At 42.2% G+C, this 13,152-nt stretch overlaps 3 protein-coding genes across 3 annotated transcripts; 1 reads left to right on the top strand and 2 right to left on the bottom strand.

The window, feature by feature from the left end:
• Positions 1-54: 54 nt before the first annotated feature.
• LOC120444765 (protein peste) lies at positions 55-7,536 on the bottom strand. The gene is made up of 5 exons (XM_039624698.2): positions 7,182-7,536; positions 4,661-4,920; positions 2,572-2,880; positions 1,674-2,458; positions 55-1,612 (listed from the first exon to the last, which is right to left on the bottom strand). Exons 2-5 carry the CDS (start codon positions 4,781-4,783, stop codon positions 1,162-1,164), a joined length of 1,668 nt encoding a protein of 555 aa, XP_039480632.1. The 5' UTR covers positions 4,784-4,920; positions 7,182-7,536; the 3' UTR covers positions 55-1,161.
• A 785-nt stretch (positions 7,537-8,321) lies between these two features.
• LOC120444775 (protein peste) lies at positions 8,322-11,201 on the bottom strand. Its single transcript, XM_039624712.2, has 5 exons — positions 10,789-11,201; positions 9,580-10,233; positions 9,222-9,519; positions 8,880-9,159; positions 8,322-8,818 (listed from the first exon to the last, which is right to left on the bottom strand). The coding sequence occupies exons 2-5, from the start codon at positions 10,216-10,218 to the stop codon at positions 8,479-8,481; spliced, it is 1,557 nt and encodes a 518-aa protein (XP_039480646.1). The 5' UTR covers positions 10,219-10,233; positions 10,789-11,201; the 3' UTR covers positions 8,322-8,478.
• Positions 11,202-12,234: 1,033 nt separating this feature from the next.
• On the top strand, positions 12,235-13,065 carry LOC120446122 (succinate dehydrogenase assembly factor 4, mitochondrial). Its single transcript, XM_039626950.1, has 2 exons — positions 12,235-12,517; positions 12,619-13,065. The coding sequence occupies exons 1-2, from the start codon at positions 12,463-12,465 to the stop codon at positions 12,924-12,926; spliced, it is 363 nt and encodes a 120-aa protein (XP_039482884.1). The 5' UTR covers positions 12,235-12,462; the 3' UTR covers positions 12,927-13,065.
• Positions 13,066-13,152: the final 87 nt, after the last annotated feature.

The raw sequence follows: 13,152 nt of genomic DNA, 5'->3' as shown, positions 1-13,152 counted from the left end.
TCATCGGAGCAATTTTAATACGATTTCCAATAAACTTAATAAAACAAGTTGTACTTTAATATTTTGACAGTTTTATTATCGGTTAGGTGGAATATTTGGAAATCGCCTTGGGTGTGACGCGTTCTTATTTAAAAAAGATCATTGTGTTTTAACATTTAGTTATTCAAGTGTGGATTTAAAGAAACTTATTTCGAAAAAATGGTTTTCAAGGCAAACATAATATTTTTAAATATTTTTAAATGTATCAAAAAATGAATCATAATAACAAATATTTATATTAAGCGACTTGGATTTCTTTTTTATCTTTTTCTCAAATTCCATTTATATTATGATATGTTTGGAAATTTTTTTCAGGATCTCCATCATAATTTTAATAACTGCTGTCATTTTCAGAGAGTCCCTCTTTGATCACTTGATTTGAATCATTTTCTTCTATTCATTTATCTTAAGGAATTTTTGGAAATATTTCCGGGGTTCACAGCTGTGCTTTACAATCTAGGTATTTAGATCTTACACTGATTGACATATGTACATAGGATATGCGTAATCTTTGCAGTGCTAGCGTTATTTGTACAAGACTTAAAAGAATTTTTAATTTCTAATGTGTAGGCCTACCTAAATGAGCAACAATTTTAGCTATCTATGTTCTGTTCAATATGATTTCTTTATAACTTCAGATCAATTAGGATTAAAACCTTAAATATCGCTCTACAAAAAATATGCGTTATTATATAAATATAAATACTTTGGGCATGCGCAGTTTTAACTTCAAGAATTAAGGAAAATGAGTAATGGGGCGTCACTCGAGTCGCTCTATATACAGTTCAGTTTATCCTACTAAAATAGTTAATGACTTTTTGCTTGCGTTTTCTGCTGTGTTTTGGCACTAAAATAAATAATCTTATAAATCTCTCTCGCTGTCTGCACAGCGTGCAGATAAGTTGAGGGAACTCATAATGCGGTTGGGCGTGCGTGGCATGTGGTATGTGACGTGAAGTCGAACGATGTCCTCGATGAGCAAGTGGGTCCAGCCTCTTTGGGCCTGGCTAAGGCAGAATGGTTTCATCACGCTATGCTATTCTAGGCTACGGCAACGTAAATGAGTCTTAGACAGATGATCGTTGGAGGCACCGTTAGAATGGCTTGATGCCAACGCATGTATTATCTAACTACAACATCGGGCGTGTCCTGGCTGATCAGACGTTCCTTGGTCGAGCTTTCCAAAATACCACTTTCTTCTCTTACGCCGGAAGCGCGATTATAGTCCAGCAGGCGAACTCCAACACGCTCGTTGCCCGATGAACCAACGTTGTGCCGGAACAGTTGAGCCACCGGAGCTGTGGGTGACGACGAATTTACACCAAAGACATTGAGGGGTCGCAGGACGTTGCCCTTGGCCTTTGGATCGCTGTGACAGAAGTGCGTCACTTGTCGCGTCGGGTACCAGCAGGTGCATATAAGACCACCAGCCAAAAGGATGCCAGTTACGATCTGTCCCAGCAGGACAATAAGCGGAACGAGCGCGATGTCTGCGGCAATTTCCTCTGACACTCGTACTCGCTCCTCGCACCACATCATTGGAATCATGACCCTTGGTACATTTTCATAGATGCTGAATGGAAAAAACAATATTAGTTTATGTAAGGAGCATATGTAATGGTTGAGTTACTTACCTAATGCCCGAAACTGGCTCCATGTAGTAGTTGGCCTGGAAGCCACCACCCACGTCCATTGGCACGCCCGCATTGGGCTCCAGGGTCATGAAGAACTCGTGCTTCTCGCGCTCTGGTCGCATACCCTCGATAGCCTCCCGATAGCTTGGATCCGCCATGTAGAAGTGCGGAAAGGACATGTAGACCGACGCGTTGAAAGCGCAGGGTCCAATATTGATCACCCCGCTGGGCATACACTTTCCTGCGACGCAATAGCAACTGCTATCCGGATACAAAGTGCCGTTGTCCACGGCGTGCTGAGTACCACTGAACTTGTACGCGGTCACGCCGTGCACGGTAACAGTTTCCACGTAGTCCAGTGGTATAGCACGGCACATCTTCGGCATGTACATGAAGACAGTGTCTTTGGTGCTGAGATTGGGCGGAAAGAATTCGCCCATGGAACCGTGCACCTGCCCGCAGGTGCCTTCATAGGCTCCAGTGTGCGTCAAATTATTCCACGTATGAACCTGACCCATTTTGGCAATATCATCGGCGCCTGTAAACATGTTAAAGTCACCATCGAAGACAGAACTGCCATTCCGTGGGTATTGGAAGCCTACACGCTTGAAGGGAACATCCTGAGGTCTCATCAGCTTGCCGATGGCTAAGAATGGATGATCGTAGCCCGTAAAAAGCATTTCATCAACGGTTTTCGTGATAGTCACTTTCTGGCTATACATATTATTGGACAAGTTGACGAGACCTCTACCAATCCAACTGTCCGCCGCACGTCTAGCAGCAGCCTGTTTTCAAATAAATAATGTATAAATATTATTTAAAATTCGTTTTCATTGAGATCAAATGTAAAGGGATTGAGGGTTCTAGCAATATTTCTGTTTCATTTTTGGAAACTTACGTGCGATACGCTATTGACTGTGGTGAATTTATCCGATAAACTTCCGTTGCTGCCGGCAGCATCAAAGTAGAACCAGGACTTTTTGTGGAATGATACGGAGGCGTTATGATTGTGCCATTCGATGTCCACCTTGTCGGGATTCTCTCGAAACCGGTAGGGTCCCAATTGCTCAAAGTGTGGCTTCTTGCCAGATCCCACGTAGAAGTCCTCTGGATTCGTCCAGTTAAATAGGTAGATATCAAAGTCTAACGGCAGCGGGGACACCTTCCAGCCCTCGAATGATCGTGATTTGGGGCTCAGGGCCATTTCCTACAATAATGAAAATGTTTATTGAAAATAGACTGGACACAATTGAAAAATATACGATCAATATACAATGATAATCGATTTACATAATAAGCTTGCTGTAATTGAGGATAACTGGTTGCTAAATTGGCACGGCAATTAAACATCGAATTCGTTGATGAAAAATTGCGCATTGAATAGGCGAACAGAACAATGTGCATATGGGCGAACCGATCAAAGTTCACGAATGATCTGTGCAATTGGTTCCCATTGGCCATTGGAGGCTCCATAATTGACTCGCAAATACATGTGTATTATTGTGCATATTATTGAAAGTGTCTTTGTACATGGGACTTTTTTTGCATAAAACTAATATTAATTGTAACGCTTAAAATGCACTTTCATGCTACATTGTAGAGCTCCAACTCGGGAAAATGGCAGGTGCTATGGTGCGATTACATGGGTTTGGTGGATTGCTCTTATCAGCCATCAATCATTGTAAGCCAGAACGACAAACCTAACGATCGTCTAGATCGCCGACTACTGGCCACCATTTTGTTTGCCTTATAATCTTTATAATTGAAACTGCGACTGAGCTACAGGAAATGACTAAACTGATAAAAAATATAAAAAAAAAAAGAAAAATATCGAATTAGGTTCTAAGCAGTTTCGCCACAAGCCCTGTAAAATCCTAATGGATTACACTTGTCTGCTCCGTTTCGTATCGAAGTGGAGCACAGGTGTGCGGTCAGGGTCATCGCACCTGCAAAAGTGCAGTTACATGCCGGTTTGGATGGTTATGGCCGTTTATGAGCGCTTTTGCCATATATTCATTTAAGTATGGAACTGAAGAGCGTTGTCTAATCGAACATGGGCTATCGCAAAATGGGTTATTTTTCAGGTTCTGTCCAAGATAAGATAGCAATACCCATTGCAATTCTAGCAATTTAGCGGCCGCAGCTCCAAAATTTCAGAAGGTATTTCCGCCGACTCAGACACCAAAAACATAAGGGGAAAAACTTCAATTTTGGATTATTGACTCCGCATTGATTCGCAGTGACAGGTGTGTTCTTTTCTATTTGATAAAGTCAATTAATCACTAACTGTTAATAGTAGGCCCTACCAACTGGAATCTTGATCAACATTTTGGTGAGTCAAATAACACCTGGCTAACCAAAAAATATTATCAATTTGATTGATGATTAAAAGGAACCAAAATTCGCGTTAATATAGAACTTGACACGAGGAGTATAATTCTAAAAAGTTTGTGCAAGATTAAACGCTCACTTTAAAAGGTTCCTCGCATTTGGTTTATTGCCATTTAACGATCATAACGATTAAGGAAAACGCTTTTCAATGAGAGTTTAACTGCCGTAACTAAGCACTCACATCTACAAAATAAATCCCACAATAGCAATAACATGCTAATTAAAAGCACCTGCGAGAGTTTAGGATCTTCAAAAGTGTTTTAGCTACCCTAACGGCACACAACGTATCTTATCATCTGTTGGCTGGGGGTGATTTTGAATAAATCGAACAATCGAGCATACACTCAATTTTCAGTGTCTTTTCCTTCGTTTGCTTCAAATTAATGGACAAAATGGTCACCTCCCCCCATCGAAGTGGTATGCAAATGAGTCTCCCAGTTGACCTATGCACACACATTGGCAATTTGCCAATTTGCCGGCTTGCGAAAATTGAACCCAAAGGTCTCAGAATCGCTGGCAATCGAAACATCGATAAGATAGTATCGAACCGATTGCAGATATTGACTGCTAATAAACATTGGATTTGGATTACTAACCTGGCCGCGCATGCGTGTAAACATATCGATCCAGTTGCGGAAGAGGTAAATCCCGCTGGCGATGCAACAGATTCCAAGGAGTACGATGCCCACTCGGGCACAGAGCCGTGTCCGTGATGTCATCTTGGTGGAGCTGCGTCTTGGGCTCGGATCTTGAAGGCGATGTTACTTATGTCTATGGAGGGCGTCTTCCTCGACCGATCTCTTGCGGCGCACTGAGTGTGGAAGCCGCGCATCGACTGCGTTCCCGTTATTGGCGTCTACGGAGAGAAAGCAGAGCGTAAGTGAGTGAGAGTGACTAAGAGTGTGAGAAATGCGGGCTTATCGTTATCGCTGGCCGAGGGAACACTGTACACTTTACACTGTACACCACTCTTATCGCACACGCACACTTTTGGGGCCCAGCAGGCTAGACACCCGATTTCGATTTCCTGAGAGAGAGAGGTAAGAGAGTTCGCAAGAGAGAGGCGAGAGTGGCGACGCATAAGTGGCGATCACAAAGTTGAACTGCGGCGTAATTATACACATTCTGTGCCTAATTGTAATAAAGTTTTTACTTGGCACTGGTCAAACCGCAAACTTGATATGTACATGCTTATTTATGTGCATATGTACTCAAGGGAATACCACAAGTATATGCATGTACATACATATGTACATAAGTAACTGTAGCATCTACAATTTGAAATGAATCACAAAATTAACATTTTGTGAAATGCATTCTTAGACTATGATTTTATTCTGTAAACTAGTTACTGTACACTGCTTAATTAACGACATACATATGTATGTCTACTAAAGCAAAAGTACATTCACGTTACCGTTGCAAGACTGTACATATGTAAATTAACGAAATAATTGCCTAAATGTTCATATATGTATTAATTGTGTTTTTTAGGGGGTTGTTTTAAGTAAACCGGTCCGAAGGGCTGACTTTAATAAATACAATGTTCCTCTCAATACGGGAATTACGTCAGGTGCTAGCAGAGCATGAAGTTTGAGTTATCAATTCACAAAATCTATATTCAGACAGTACTTTTTTTTGTGCTATATATTGTATGTATAGAACACTGATTAACAACGCTTAGTCACTAATATCGTTCTTTGGCACATTTTCAACCGTTGGCAGAAAACCGTTAAAATGTTAAGTCTAGCATGACCCTGTTAGGAAAACGGCGTTGTTGGTATACTTAGGTCAGTACTGAAGCCTCAATTTCCTTAGTGATTTCAACTTTAACATGGAATTTCCACACACTAAATCATTTGTAGCTGATAAGATTTCGCTGGGAAAATTTGTTTTATATTTCTAATGGCGATTTCTGACACTACCGTTGGTAATTGAAAAAGAACACGTCTGTATGTATATGTACATAGATATATCACTGTACTACACCCATGGAATTGAGTTTTTTCAGCTGACTCGGAACTTTAATATCAATGAATCCGAGTATTATTTTTCGTTTGCTGACTCTGAACTTCAGCACTCATATTAATGTTTAAAGGTTGGAAAGTCCGTGATTCACTTCGGCGGCACATTCCACGGGTATTATTTGTTTTGATTCGCGAGTGTGGGATTGGATCGAAAACACGTTTTATTCCATACCCTGACACAACCATAAAATCGCAGTGCGCAGGGGCGGGAAGTGGGGGCGTTATAGTCAACATTGTTTACACTTCTTGGGGCTGGCTAGCAACCGCTGGCTGAGGTGCTTTTTGGCCCTAGTTACGGCCATTGCTGGTGATAATTCAACGATTTTTATATATATATTTATATGTAGGTACATTTATATGTATATATAGTAGCACACACGTACTGCGGCCGATGACTTACATACTTCTTTTTACTAATGCACACGTAGCGAGGTTAAGAGTAAAAAAACCCGTTTTTGTTGTGCGCTTTTTTGCTTCTTTATCTACAACCAAGGCACCCCACATGCCACACCCACCCCCGCCTATGCCCGCTCTTGCGCTCTGATTATTTTGTGCTTTACTACACCAGATTATGAACCACACATGAATGTACGTACATATAGTGCCTAATCATTTGTTCATACATCAATCACGCGAATTTCGCACAATTGCGATTTTCCACACTAGCGAACATGAAATATTAACACTCGGTTTATCCTTGAACCTTAGGCGTCACTTCCGCAACCTGTTGACAATGTTTTCTATGTGTTTGCTCATCATTGTTGGCTTATTTGCTCTTTTAGCCTAAAAATAACCAGCAACACAGTGCAATGTGCCAACAAAAATATACATACATATGTATGTACATATTAACATAATTCGTTGCGCGGCTACACTTATTCACTCGTTTTGCAAATTCATCGCAATGCGTCACAATTTTGGCATGCTAACTTCTTATCCACATGGAGTTAAAAACTATTATGTGGCTCTTTTTGTGTTTGGTTAAAAAAATCTTATCTACCGTGGAAACAGAAAAAGTTAAACTCTCTCGCGCGCTGCTCTCTCTCTCTTTTTCTCCACTGACATTCCTTGTTTTTCATATTTTTCTTACTTTTTTTTGCAGTTGACGTTGTTTACTAATTCATTTGCTTTTCCTACACTTTTTCCATTTGCACTTCACGGCACGTCTCTAATTTTTCTTCAAATACTTTTAAATTGAAATCAATTTCAATTGCAGCGACGCGACAGTGTAAATATTGTTTAAACAAAAGTCGGTGATCGTTTCTCTGCTGCTTTTGTGTTGTTGTTGTTCCACCAGCACGCGTCTATTTCTTGCCATTGGCCGTCTCGCTTCCACTCGCAGGGTTTCAGGAGGCGGCACCGTTAATTGCTGATCTCGAACTAACGCGCGCGATCAAGACCGAACGTGTCTGAGCGGCGCTGCGCCTGCGACTAAACTAAATAAGTATTTTCCAAAGAGCCGCCACGAGCAACAATTATCTGTTCTTCGTTAAGGCGAAAAGCGGTCGGCTACGGTGACTATGAGATGCCCTTTGTCACCAGCGTTGTCAGTCTGGGATCAGTGTTACCAGGCCACGCCAGTCGAAAAACTCCTGCGACATCGGCGAGAGTTCTAATTTAAAATTATATATGTACCAATTAAACTGATTTCTAGTTTACTGCTGCCACTAAAGTTATAAAATTATTTTTATACTTTGCACATTTAAAACTTTAAAAAATGTTTTATTTATGATGCCTTTGTATTCAATAATGTCATTTCTTGTACTCATAAGTATGTTAAGCCTCCAATTGTTGGTATTAAGGTTAAAATTGGATACATTGTATACTTCACAATCCAATGGACTTTACCAATTGTACGGTATAATCAGACAGCGTCGCATACACACACACACATACACTGTGCATACATATGCATATACAGCTCTCTTCGCTCTCTTAATTCTCTTATTCATTGGGCCGCAAAACCGGATCTTTTTTGTTTTCGTGGTGTAAGCATTTTCTTGAAACGGTTCTGAATCGGTTAAGTATTCACAAGTGCATCGATTATTTAAAGTTCAGTGTTAGTATTACATATGTGATTTGTGCATGCTATAGTTTTCACACAATATATGAACATATATACAAGGTATATTAATCAGTAATCAGTTTGAAGTTTTTTTTACTTGGGGACTTATTTAACTGGATGACGCAGAGTGATAAGAAAAGTCAACGGACAATCCCATTCAGCAGTAAAAAGCTAACCGTTCAACCGTACATACAAATGCCTGGAATCTTTAGATACATTCCAGCACTTGAACACCATTTACCATTTATTGGCTTAAACTGTAGACTAGGCAAGCAATCTCTTGCAAACTTAAACATATGACACACTTAGTTGGCTTATATCCCTAATTTGAATTTCCCACCCCATTTTTGGCACCTGTGTATTGCAATCCCTTCAGCAGCGGCGAGTCCTCCACATCGCTGTTCTTCACGGGCTCCAACGACCGATTCGTCTCGATGGAACTAATCTCGATCTTCTGCATCTGGCTCTTCTGCCAGATCATTTGGTGGGGATACCAGAATACCATCAGCACGCCCAAGACCACGCCCAGGATGCCAACGATCTTGCCCACAAGCTCGAGGATCGGCATTAGCTTCACGTAGCCCAAAAGATCGTCCGAGATGCGGACATTGTAGTCCGCCCAGATCAATGGAAAGAATGTTCTTCTCGCCGTGCGGTAGATTCTGCGAATATTATTGTTTCATTTAACAGATTTCCGATTTCCATCGTGGTCACCATACTTACAAATGAGTTTTGGGCTCAACCAGCAAGCTGGCCATAAGGCGCGCCTTGATCTCCAGCACCATGCCGGTTTTGGGTTCCAACATAATGACCATCTCGTGGCGATCCTTGTCCGGCTTCATGCCCTCCACCTGCTCTGCGTAGTAGGGATCCGCATTATAGTAGTGCGGATAGGATGCAAAGACAGGCGCTCCATACCAACAGGAGGATATGTTGACCAGGCCGGATCTCAACTCCTGGCAGTTCTCCTGGCAGTAGCAGCTGTTATCCGGATTATCAGTACCTGGAATGGCGCAATTCCAATTATAATGGAATACATCCTATAATCTGGTATGGATTCCTTACCGTTGGCCATGTTGCGCGTACTGCCTCTGTACACGAATGCCTCAATGCCCTCGAAGATGGTGGTGCCGGAGTAGTCCACCTGCAGCTCACGGCACAGATCCGGCAGGAAGTAGGATATGGGTCTGCCCTTCACCAGCGGTATTGGGTGGAACTCCCCGGCACTGCCCTTCAACTTGCACCTGGGACTAGACTCTGTGACGTTGTTGTACCGCCACCTGGCTATCTGACCCAGTTTTTGGAACTCATCCTGTCCCGTGTAGACGTTGTGGTGCCCGTAGACTTCCATGCTGCCATTGCGCTGCAAAGATTAAGTTTCTTGGTTGGGGTATGGGAAATATTTCCAACTCGCTTGACTCACTGGATACGCATAGCCGATCTTCTCGTAGGGGAACTTCATCTCCGGCACGAGACTGGGCGGCACCATTTTGCTCATCTTGATCATGGGCGTGTCGAAGCCATCGAACATCCAATCGCTGGCGGGCCGTATCATGGCCTTCTCCCTGCCGTAGATATTTAGGGCCAACAGCATAAGCGAGCGCAGCATGGGACTCCACATGGCTATCTTCTGGTACAGACCCACGATGAGCAGGTTGGGCGCCACAATGGGATCTGATGGACGTCCGGCACTGCGTATCGGATCGAAATCAAAGCGACTGCGTCGCCTGTAGGACACCGTGTAGTTCTCATCGTGCCACTCCACATCGACCTTCTGCATCCGCTCCGTGAAGCGATAGGGTCCCAGCTCCTCGAACCGGGGCTTTACAGTGGGATCGCTGAAGCGCTCCGAGTTTGTCCAGTTGAATATGTACAGATCCATGTTGACGTCCATGGCGGGTGACTGCCACAGGCCGCTGATCAGTGTGCCTGGCCGGAGGACCATCAACCTCTCTACCATCCAGCGTTCGATCTCCTCCATATACACCACCGAGCACAGACTGAAGCTGGCCAGGAGCAGACCCACCACACTTGTCTGCCAAATGCGCTGTTTTCCTATCATTATGTGTTGGTGCACCTGAAGTGGGAAAACAGTTTTATGGCTTAGTTTACAAACTACTTAATTGACCAGGCTTAACTCGTTTTCAATCAACTAAAATTGCTGCCTAGAATGGTAAGTTAACGTTAAGTTAGACTGATTTACATATTAATTTCTCGCATTTCTTCTTTTAGGAGTAGAAATAATTACAAGAGTTTGTTTTAAGATCGTATTTAAATAGCTACATAGTCGACCAAGTTTAGTTTCCTGAAAAATATTGTAATTACTCCATAATTACATAAAATAATGAATGGGTTCGTTTGCAAAATGTAACAAAAAACATGGTAGTATCTCTAATAATAAATAAACATAAGTTATTCACCCGTGAGTGTGCGTTTATTCACTTTTATTATTTATTATTTATTTTATTAGGAATTTAAATAAATTTAAAACGCTTATTATCTGTGAATGCTTTCTTAATGAATCATAGGACAAACCCAAATGGATTTTTAATACGAGTTTCTACTTAATCGTGGAAATTTGCGCTCTAAACTTTATTGACTACCTCCTGTAATTTTTGCATTAAAAACTCACTTGAATGGGTTCTTTGCTCGACGGTAGATCTTTGCCCTGCTGAATCTAAATGTGCAGACTGTCTGATTCCTTCCACTTCCTTATGCTGTCAGATCTGATCCGATCTGATCCGAGTCCAAGTCCACGGAGCGGGCTGGAGGTTATCTGCCACCTCTGATAATGCAACTCAAGTTGCAAACATTCCGTTTGGCTTCGAGTCTGGGGAAAGTGTGGCACTATTTATGGATGTATATTCAATGCTCCTCGCGACCTGACCAGTTGGTTGTACGGATTGGATTGCATTGAGTGCCCGAGTATCTGTAATTCTTAGTCTTGGGGGTGCAATCCAACCACTTCGAGTGCCGACTTGATAACGAATGAACTGGCGGTAGGAAAATGTTTTCAAAACGACAAGTCGGCTATATAGAACGGCCTGAAAAATGAACATAAATGTCTGAATAAAATGATACAGAACTTCGGAAACTGTTAATTATGGCACTGAAAAAAGTGATCACTGATTAAGCTTTTCCAAAATCCAAGTGTTATGCATACACATATAGATATGATAATAGTTGTTTTTCCAACCGATTTATGATGTTTATTTAATTATAAAGTTGTTTCCTTATAGAGTTGATATTCTATATTCTAAAAGTATTTTTTTCAGTATTCCCTGCGTTTATAGAGTTTAAATCGCGCAAAGTTGAAATGTAATGAGCAGGTTCATCGGCTTCTCGATCTGGGGTTACCATTTAATGAACTCGTATTTTAAGTAATACATAGCAAACTCGAAACTGCGTTTCATGTCTTTCAGTAGCCCTTTTCTATTTCGGTTTCTTACCTTAATGCCTGATAAGCCAAGATAATGTCCGGCACCCAATTTCTAATCGCCTGCACTCAATTGCCGATGGCTCTTGGCGATAAGAAGAGGGCGACTGGGCGACCTTATAGCAGTGCAACTAACCTTTGATATTACATGCAAAGGGTTAGCTCATTATACTCCACTGATCGATGCCTCTAATCTTAAATATGACAAACACGATGAAAACCTATGGAACATGCAAAACTCCAGCTAAAAGAACTGAAATGAATGTTGTCAGACGATAAGAAAATAGGTTTATACACTATTATAGTTCATTATCATGGTTAACTAATCAGCGTATTTGTAATGTTTCCTAATAATTAAATATTACTAACTAACGGCTATATGCCTCGAATTAAAGATCTTTAACCGAAACAGTGAATGATTGGATGCATTTTTAATACGTTTCAGCTACAATATTTTTTGGAGTTTCTTTTTCAAATTATTCCAATATGTATGATAACGGTTTTAATTTTGAAAGTCAGCGTTGCCAGATCGAGCGTGGACTGTCTATAGCAAGGTAGTGCACCGCGGTGTGCGTCTCCGCTGCGCATATTGTGGGGCTATAACTAGTACATTTTCAGTGCCTCGCAACATATGGCATAATAAATAAAGGAACTGAACAGCAACGCGGGCTATAAAAGCGAATCGCGGCGGCAGATTGCAATTCAGACGCGCACAATCAAGCAAGCAAGTGACATTAGCTCCCAACCGGAAACGGAAGTGAGACTGCTGAGTAAACAAATATAACTGCGACTAAGAAGCGAGCAAACCCAAGATTTGCCGGCACATCTTGCATAACTCGAATACAACAATTGATTGAAAATCCAAACAAAATGCAATCCGTGAGCAGACAAACGGCGCGAGTCCTGCCCCAACTGCGCAAACAAGGTGTGTGTGTGTGTGTGTGCGTGCGAGAGTCGCATTAGCGAGTGCCTACTGTGCTGCAGTGCCGATCCTAACGAACTCCTCCCCCATTTTTACATTGACAGTGAGCTACCTATCGACGAGCGGCGCTTGGAGAGCATCAGCCGGCGGTGGCGGTGGCGACATGGTGGTCGAGATCAAGGAGCCGAAAACCCGCACCGAGAAGCTAATGGCCTTCCAGAAGAAGCTGCGCGCCAAGACGCCGCTGGGCAAGCTGGACGAGTTCTCGCGCCATCCCTACCAGGAGCAGGAGCCCCTCAAGCCGTGGCCCAACCAGACCAATCCCTATACGGGCGAGATTGGCGGACCCGCCGGACCGGAGCCCACGCGCTACGGCGACTGGGAGCGCAAGGGTCGCGTCTCCGACTTCTAGTGGCCACTGGCCAGAGAAGAGAGTTCCTTGACTAGTACTTAGACTGTTATTTAAATGCTACCTATTAAGACTTAAAACCACATCAAAATGTATACTTGTTTAGTGTAAAGAAAATACATGATATTCTTAACGTTCACAAGTTAATGGCGTTACACTTTTTTAGACAGTAGCTTTTGATAAGTGCACAAAAAGGTGAACCAAATCCAAATCTGGTTTAGAGCGCACA

This window comes from Drosophila santomea, chromosome 2L (assembly GCF_016746245.2).
Source record: "Drosophila santomea strain STO CAGO 1482 chromosome 2L, Prin_Dsan_1.1, whole genome shotgun sequence".
NCBI classification, from domain to species: domain Eukaryota; kingdom Metazoa; phylum Arthropoda; class Insecta; order Diptera; family Drosophilidae; genus Drosophila; species Drosophila santomea.
This window is presented reverse-complemented; position numbering and strand designations above follow the sequence as displayed.

Excerpts from the sequence above, each read along its gene's own strand:
- LOC120444765 (XM_039624698.2), bottom strand. The coding sequence starts at position 4,783 with ATGACATCACGGACACGGCTCTGTGCCCGAGTGGGCATCGTACTCCTT. Across the intron at positions 2,881-4,660 it reads TTACACGCATGCGCGGCCAG|GAAATGGCCCTGAGCCCCAA; the intron begins GTTAGTAATCCA and ends TCATTATTGTAG. Across the intron at positions 2,459-2,571 it reads CAGTCAATAGCGTATCGCAC|GCTGCTGCTAGACGTGCGGC; the intron begins GTAAGTTTCCAA and ends ATTTGAAAACAG.
- LOC120444775 (XM_039624712.2), bottom strand. The coding sequence starts at position 10,218 with ATGATAGGAAAACAGCGCATTTGGCAGACAAGTGTGGTGGGTCTGCTC. Across the intron at positions 9,520-9,579 it reads AGATCGGCTATGCGTATCCA|CGCAATGGCAGCATGGAAGT; the intron begins GTGAGTCAAGCG and ends TAATCTTTGCAG. Across the intron at positions 8,819-8,879 it reads GTTGAGCCCAAAACTCATTT|AATCTACCGCACGGCGAGAA; the intron begins GTAAGTATGGTG and ends TAATATTCGCAG.
- LOC120446122 (XM_039626950.1), top strand. The coding sequence starts at position 12,463 with ATGCAATCCGTGAGCAGACAAACGGCGCGAGTCCTGCCCCAACTGCGC. Across the intron at positions 12,518-12,618 it reads GCCCCAACTGCGCAAACAAG|TGAGCTACCTATCGACGAGC; the intron begins GTGTGTGTGTGT and ends TTACATTGACAG.